This window comes from Echiichthys vipera, assembly GCF_963691815.1.
Source record: "Echiichthys vipera genome assembly, chromosome: 3".
Lineage (NCBI taxonomy): Eukaryota > Metazoa > Chordata > Actinopteri > Perciformes > Trachinidae > Echiichthys > Echiichthys vipera.
Window position 1 is genome coordinate 1,472,783 of NC_139828.1, and position 7,500 is coordinate 1,480,282.

The following is a 7,500-nucleotide window of genomic DNA, read 5'->3' on the forward strand; positions in this document are numbered from 1 at the left end:
CTTCACACACACTCCGCGGGCTTTCATAGACTCCGCTCTGACCTTCGCAGCACTTAGAATATGAAGCCCCCCCGGCGGTTATTGCCATTATCTTAATTTGGCCGGAAGATTGTTTATTGTAAAGGCTCGACGTCAGAGAGAGGAGCTGCAGCTGAATACAGATGAACGAGAACACACACACACACACACACACACACACACACACACACACACACACACACACACACACACACACACACACACACACACACACACACACACACACACACACACACACACACACACACACACACACACACACACACACACACACACACACACACACACACACACACACACACACACACACACACACACACACACACACACACACACACACACACACACACACACACCTCTACGGTGACAGTCATGTAAAACATTACAATAAACGCCTGGAGCTGCTGTTTTGTCTCTTTGTAGTTGTTTTGTGTCTCTTTGTAGTTGTTTTGTGTCTCTTTGTGGTTGTTTTGTGTCTCTTTGTGGTTGTTTTGTGTCTTTGTAGTTGTTTTGTGTCTCTTTGTGGTTGATTTGTGTCTCTTTGTAGTTGTTTTGTGTCTCTTTGTGGTTGTTTTGTGTCTTTGTAGTTGTTTTGTGTCTCTTTGTGGTTGTTTTGTGTCTTTGTGGTAGTTTTGTGTCTGTTTGTGGTTGTTTTGTGTCTCTTTGTAGTTGTTTTGTGTCTCTTTGTGGTTGTTTTGTGTCTCTTTGTGGTTGTTTTGTGTCTTTGTAGTCGTTTTGTGCCTCTTTGTGGTTGTTTTGTGTCTCTTTGTCTCTTTGTAGTTGTTTTTTGTCTCTTTGTGGTTGTTTTGTGTCTCTTTGTGGTTGTTTTGTGTCTTTGTAGTTGTTTTGTGTCTCTTTGTAGTCGTTTTGTGTCTCTTTGTAGTTGTTTTGTGCCTCTTTGTGGTTACTTTGTGTCTCTTTGTGTCTCTTTGAAGTTGTTTTTTGTCTCTGTGGTTGTTTTGTGTCTCTTTGTAGTTGTTTTGTGTCTCTTTGTGGTTGTTTTGTGTCTTTGTGGTAGTTTTGTGTCTGTTTGTGGTTGTTTTGTGTCTCTTTGTAGTTGTTTTGTGTCTCTTTGTGGTTGTTTTGTGTCTCTTTGTGGTTGTTTTGTGTCTTTGTAGTCGTTTTGTGCCTCTTTGTGGTTGTTTTGTGTCTCTTTGTCTCTTTGTAGTTGTTTTTTGTCTCTTTGTGGTTGTTTTGTGTATCTTTGTGGTTGTTTTGTGTCTTTGTAGTTGTTTTGTGTCTCTTTGTAGTCGTTTTGTGTCTCTTTGTAGTTGTTTTGTGCCTCTTTGTGGTTGCTTTGTGTCTCTTTGTGTCTCTTTGAAGTTGTTTTTTGTCTCTGTGGTTGTTTTGTGTCTCTTTGTGGTTGTTTTGTGTCTCTTTGTGGTTGTTTTGTGTCTCTTTGTGGTTGTTTTGTGTCTCTTTGTGGTTGTTTTGTGTCTCCTTGTGGTTGTTTTGTGTCTCTTTGTGGTTGTTTTGTGTCTCTTTGTAGTTGTTTTGTGTCTCTTTGCGGTTGTTTTGTGTCTTTGTAGTTGTTTTGTGTCTCTTTGTAGTTGTTTTGTGTCTCTTTGTGGTTGTTTTGTGTCTTTGTAGTTGTTTTGTGTCTCTTTGTGGTTGATTTGTGTCTCTTTGTAGTTGTTTTGTGTCTCTTTGTGGTTGTTTTGTGTCTTTGTAGTTGTTTTGTGTCTCTTTGTGGTTGTTTTGTGTCTTTGTGGTAGTTTTGTGTCTGTTTGTGGTTGTTTTGTGTCTCTTTGTAGTTGTTTTGTGTCTCTTTGTGGTTGTTTTGTGTCTCTTTGTGGTTGTTTTGTGTCTTTGTAGTCGTTTTGTGCCTCTTTGTGGTTGTTTTGTGTCTCTTTGTCTCTTTGTAGTTGTTTTTTGTCTCTTTGTGGTTGTTTTGTGTCTCTTTGTGGTTGTTTTGTGTCTTTGTAGTTGTTTTGTGTCTCTTTGTAGTCGTTTTGTGTCTCTTTGTAGTTGTTTTGTGCCTCTTTGTGGTTGCTTTGTGTCTCTTTGTGTCTCTTTGAAGTTGTTTTTTGTCTCTGTGGTTGTTTTGTGTCTCTTTGTAGTTGTTTTGTGTCTCTTTGTGGTTGTTTTGTGTCTTTGTGGTAGTTTTGTGTCTGTTTGTGGTTGTTTTGTGTCTCTTTGTAGTTGTTTTGTGTCTCTTTGTGGTTGTTTTGTGTCTCTTTGTGGTTGTTTTGTGTCTTTGTAGTCGTTTTGTGCCTCTTTGTGGTTGTTTTGTGTCTCTTTGTCTCTTTGTAGTTGTTTTTTGTCTCTTTGTGGTTGTTTTGTGTATCTTTGTGGTTGTTTTGTGTCTTTGTAGTTGTTTTGTGTCTCTTTGTAGTCGTTTTGTGTCTCTTTGTAGTTGTTTTGTGCCTCTTTGTGGTTGCTTTGTGTCTCTTTGTGTCTCTTTGAAGTTGTTTTTTGTCTCTGTGGTTGTTTTGTGTCTCTTTGTGGTTGTTTTGTGTCTCTTTGTGGTTGTTTTGTGTCTCTTTGTGGTTGTTTTGTGTCTCTTTGTGGTTGTTTTGTGTCTCCTTGTGGTTGTTTTGTGTCTCTTTGTGGTTGTTTTGTGTCTCTTTGTAGTTGTTTTGTGTCTCTTTGCGGTTGTTTTGTGTCTTTGTAGTTGTTTTGTGTCTCTTTGTAGTTGTTTTGTGTCTCTTTGTGGTTGTTTTGTGTCTTTGTAGTTGTTTTGTGTCTCTTTGTGGTTGATTTGTGTCTCTTTGTAGTTGTTTTGTGTCTCTTTGTGGTTGTTTTGTGTCTTTGTAGTTGTTTTGTGTCTCTTTGTGGTTGTTTTGTGTCTTTGTGGTAGTTTTGTGTCTGTTTGTGGTTGTTTTGTGTCTCTTTGTAGTTGTTTTGTGTCTCTTTGTGGTTGTTTTGTGTCTCTTTGTGGTTGTTTTGTGTCTTTGTAGTCGTTTTGTGCCTCTTTGTGGTTGTTTTGTGTCTCTTTGTCTCTTTGTAGTTGTTTTTTGTCTCTTTGTGGTTGTTTTGTGTCTCTTTGTGGTTGTTTTGTGTCTTTGTAGTTGTTTTGTGTCTCTTTGTAGTCGTTTTGTGTCTCTTTGTAGTTGTTTTGTGCCTCTTTGTGGTTGCTTTGTGTCTCTTTGTGTCTCTTTGAAGTTGTTTTTTGTCTCTGTGGTTGTTTTGTGTCTCTTTGTAGTTGTTTTGTGTCTCTTTGTGGTTGTTTTGTGTCTTTGTGGTAGTTTTGTGTCTGTTTGTGGTTGTTTTGTGTCTCTTTGTAGTTGTTTTGTGTCTCTTTGTGGTTGTTTTGTGTCTCTTTGTGGTTGTTTTGTGTCTTTGTAGTCGTTTTGTGCCTCTTTGTGGTTGTTTTGTGTCTCTTTGTCTCTTTGTAGTTGTTTTTTGTCTCTTTGTGGTTGTTTTGTGTATCTTTGTGGTTGTTTTGTGTCTTTGTAGTTGTTTTGTGTCTCTTTGTAGTCGTTTTGTGTCTCTTTGTAGTTGTTTTGTGCCTCTTTGTGGTTGCTTTGTGTCTCTTTGTGTCTCTTTGAAGTTGTTTTTTGTCTCTGTGGTTGTTTTGTGTCTCTTTGTGGTTGTTTTGTGTCTCTTTGTGGTTGTTTTGTGTCTCTTTGTGGTTGTTTTGTGTCTCTTTGTGGTTGTTTTGTGTCTCCTTGTGGTTGTTTTGTGTCTCTTTGTGGTTGTTTTGTGTCTCTTTGTAGTTGTTTTGTGTCTCTTTGCGGTTGTTTTGTGTCTTTGTAGTTGTTTTGTGTCTCTTTGTAGTTGTTTTGTGTCTCTTTGTGGTTGTTTTGTGTCTCTTTGTAGTTGTTTTGTGTCTCTTTGTGGTTGTTTTGTGTCTCTTTGTGGTTGTTTTGTGTCTCTTTGTGGTTGTTTTGTGTCTCTTTGTGGTTGTTTTGTGTCCTCGCCCCCCCCCTCTCTCACCTGGAGCCTCAGCTGGTTGATGGAGTGCTGCAGGGTCAGGATGTGGCTGAACAGGGGACTCTGCAGGGTCTCCCTCAGGGTGCCCATGGCCTGGGCGTGGGTCCACTCCTCCCTCTGGAGCAGCTTGGCCTGCAGACGCTCCAGAGCTCCCAGAACCTGCTGACGCTCCGCCGAGGACCCTGAGGACGGACAGGGGACGGACACGTGAGACAGGAGAACCTCCGCAGACACGCGTGAGGACGGAGACGCACGGACTTTACCTGCTGGGACGTTCTCAAACATCGTCTTCTGTCCGGGACGACCTGAACACAACAACACACACGGTTACACTTCACTTAACACAGATATAAGGTTTAACAGGAAGGACATGTTCTTCATCACTGAGGAGGAGGAGGAGGAGGAAGAGGAGGAGGAGGGGGAGGAAGAGGAAGAAGAGGAGGGAGAGGAAGAGGAGGACGAAGAGGAAGAGGAGGGAGAGGAAGAGGAGGAGGAGGAGGAAGAGGAGGGAGAGGAGGAGGAGGAGGAGGAAGAGGAGGGAGAGGAGGAGGAGGAGGAAGAGGAGGAACAAACAGAGATATAAGGTTTAACAGGAAGGACATGTTCTTCATCACTGAGGAGGAGGAGGAAGAGGAAGAGGAGAAGGGAGAGGAAGAAGGGAGAGGAAGAGGAGAAGGGAGAGGAAGAAGTTGAGGAGGAGGAGGAGGAGGAGGAGGAGGAGGGAGAGGAAGAGGAGGAACAAACAGAGATATAACATTTACCAGGAAAGACATTTATGTTCTTCATCACTGAGGAGGAGGAGGAAGAGGAAGAAGAGGAGGAGGAAGAAGAAGAGGAAGGAGTAAGAAGAGGAAGAGGAGGAGGAGGAAGAGGAGTAAGAAGAGGAAGAGGAGGAGGAAGAAGAAGAGGAGGAAGAGGAGTAAGAAGAGGAAGAGGAGGAGGAGGAAGAGGAAGAGGAGGAGGAGGATTAGAGGAGTTTGACTGACAGTTAGCATTAGCGTTAGCCTTGTCTTGCTTTGGTCTCTTTCTTTGATCCTTTTTGATCGTTTTTAGTCACGATGTGTTTGTTTTTTCCTGTTCTGTTGATTTTAAGTTTTGTGTTTTCTCTCTGGAGTCATTCTGTTTCTAGTTTCAGTCGTTATGAGTTATGTTTTTACTTATTTTGTTTATAATTTGGGTCATTTAGGGTTATTTTATCTTTCTGTAGTCACGATGTGTTTGTTTTTTTCCGTCTTGTGTTGATTTGTTAGTTATTTGGTCTCTTTGTCGTCTTTATGTTTAGATTTTATAGCAATTTTGGTTCATTTTTAGCCATTTTTGTTTTCATTTTACAGCCATTTCAGTCGTTTTGCGTCTCCTTGTGGATATTTCGTGGTAACTTTGAGTCATTTTGTCTCTCTTTACACTTTAACACAGGTTTTAGCTCCTAGAGAACATTTTTCTCTGATCATTTTGGGAGACAGTTAGCGTTAGCCGTTAGCGTTAGCCGTTGCAGCTAAGTGCAGATGAAAGTGATGTTAGCATCCAGGAGCAGCGTAGCCATGTGGGCGTGCGTTTGAATGGCGTTCCTCTCCTTTCTCTCAGTCCATGGAGTGAATGCTCGGCCTATAGTGACTCTGGTTGTTGCCCGTCTCCGCTCACTCAGCTGCTGGGACAAAGAACGCCCCCTTCACTGAGGCTCCCAAGCAGCTGCACGATTGGCTAACTCCATTTCACCCAGTGCCAGCCTACAGTAGCTGCACCCAACAACAGGCAACCCTGGCAACCAGCCTACAGTAGCTGCACCCAACAACAGACAACCCTGGCAGCCAGCCTGCAGTAGCTGCACCCAACAACAGGCAACCCTGGCAACCAGCAACGCTATTGGCTGCTACCATGGAAACAACAACAGGACAGGAAGTCAAACATTTAAAATATTCATTCAGACTAAAGAGAGTTTTTATGGAAAAGCAAAACTTTAATTCTGTTTCCCTCAAAACGATAATTATTAAAATATCACTTTAATAAAGTTTCTACAGATTGAACCTTTAACATGAATGAAATGTTTGTGTTTACCTTTGTCTTAGTTTTCAGCTGCACGCGGAGAAATACAATACACACACACACACACACACACACACACACACACACACACACACACACACACACACACACACACACACACACACACACACACACACACACACACACACACACACACACACACACACACACACACACACACACACACACACACACACACACACACCTGAGGAAGCAGGAAGTGAAACTCGGAGCTGAGGGTGAAACCAAAGTAACCAGAACTCCACCTGCGCTCCTGTCGCGCGCTCCTGTCGCGCGCGTTATTCTGAGTTATTCAACTTTAAATCTCTTATTTTCAGCAGGTGCATCAAACTTTAGAGACGCACGCACGCACACACGCACGCACACGCACACACACACGCACACACACACACACATTCAATCAGCGACGACACTGACCCGCAGCCCTCTCTCGGTGTTTTTGGCCCTTTAACGGGAGTAGCACGGCTCAGCACGGCTCAGCACGGCTCGGCTCGGCTGGTTCTCTGCGGGTAAAGCGCGTGAGGGTGAAGCCTCTCGGTCGCGGTGCGTTCACGGGAGAACAAACAGCTGTGAAGGTTCAAAGTGGCGTCCAAACTCACAGCGACTGAAGCAGGCAGGCAACAGTGACGCGCTAATGCTGCGTTCAGGGGCGGTCGGAAAATAACACCTCGGTGAAAGTTTAGCGACTTTCACGGATCCAGAAACAACCAGAACCTCCTTTATGGTTCTTTTTATAATGTGTTTGTTTGATGTTCTTATATATTTATATAAATGTTGATGTTCTGCTTAATAAAGTTGTTTGCAGCTGGAAAGTATTTACTCAGGGGCGTGCACAGACTTTTTAAAGAGCAGGGGCGAAAAGGAAACAAAAGGACACTTTAGCACACGTTTATGCTCCTAGAGGACACTTTAACACACGTTTATGCTCCTAGAGGACACTTTAACACACGTTTATGCTCCTAGAGGACACTTTAGCACACGTTTATGCTCCTAGAGTCACTTTAACACACGTTTATGCTCCTAGAGGACACTTTAGCACACGTTTATGCTCCTAGAGGACACTTTAGCACACGTTTATGCTCCTAGAGGACACTTTAACACACGTTTATGCTCCTAGAGGACACTTTAACACACGTTTATGCTCCTAGAGGACACTTTAACACATGTTTATGCTCCTAGAGTCACTTTAGCACACGTTTATGCTCCTAGAGGACACTTTAGCACACGTTTATGCTCCTAGAGTCACTTTAACACACGTTTATGCTCCTAGAGGACACTTTAGCACACGTTTATGCTCCTAGAGGACACTTTAACACACGTTTATGCTCCTAGAGGACACTTTAACACACGTTTATGCTCCTAGAGGACACTTTAGCACACGTTTATGCTCCTAGAGGACACTTTAACACACGTTTATGCTCCTAGAGGACACTTTAGCACACGTTTATGCTCCTAGAGGACACTTTAACACACGTTTATGCTCCTAGAGGACACTTTAGCACACGTTTATGCTCCTAGAGG

General features: G+C 42.7%; 1 protein-coding gene across 2 annotated transcripts in view; it reads right to left on the reverse strand.

The window, feature by feature from the left end:
- The window catches only part of LOC310945330 (inaD-like protein), a 32,743-nt gene extending 26,179 nt beyond the window's left edge, over positions 1 to 6,564 (reverse strand). For both annotated transcript variants that reach the window (XM_083911389.1, XM_083911388.1), the window contains exons 1-3: positions 6,397 to 6,564; positions 4,179 to 4,220; positions 3,919 to 4,097 (exon numbers count right to left, since the gene is read on the reverse strand). In XM_083911389.1, the coding sequence (XP_083767515.1) occupies positions 3,919 to 4,097; positions 4,179 to 4,200 (201 nt within the window). In that variant the 5' untranslated portion in view covers positions 4,201 to 4,220; positions 6,397 to 6,564. The remainder of the gene's footprint in view (positions 1 to 3,918; positions 4,098 to 4,178; positions 4,221 to 6,396) is intronic.
- Between the last annotated feature and the right edge of the window lie 936 nt (positions 6,565 to 7,500).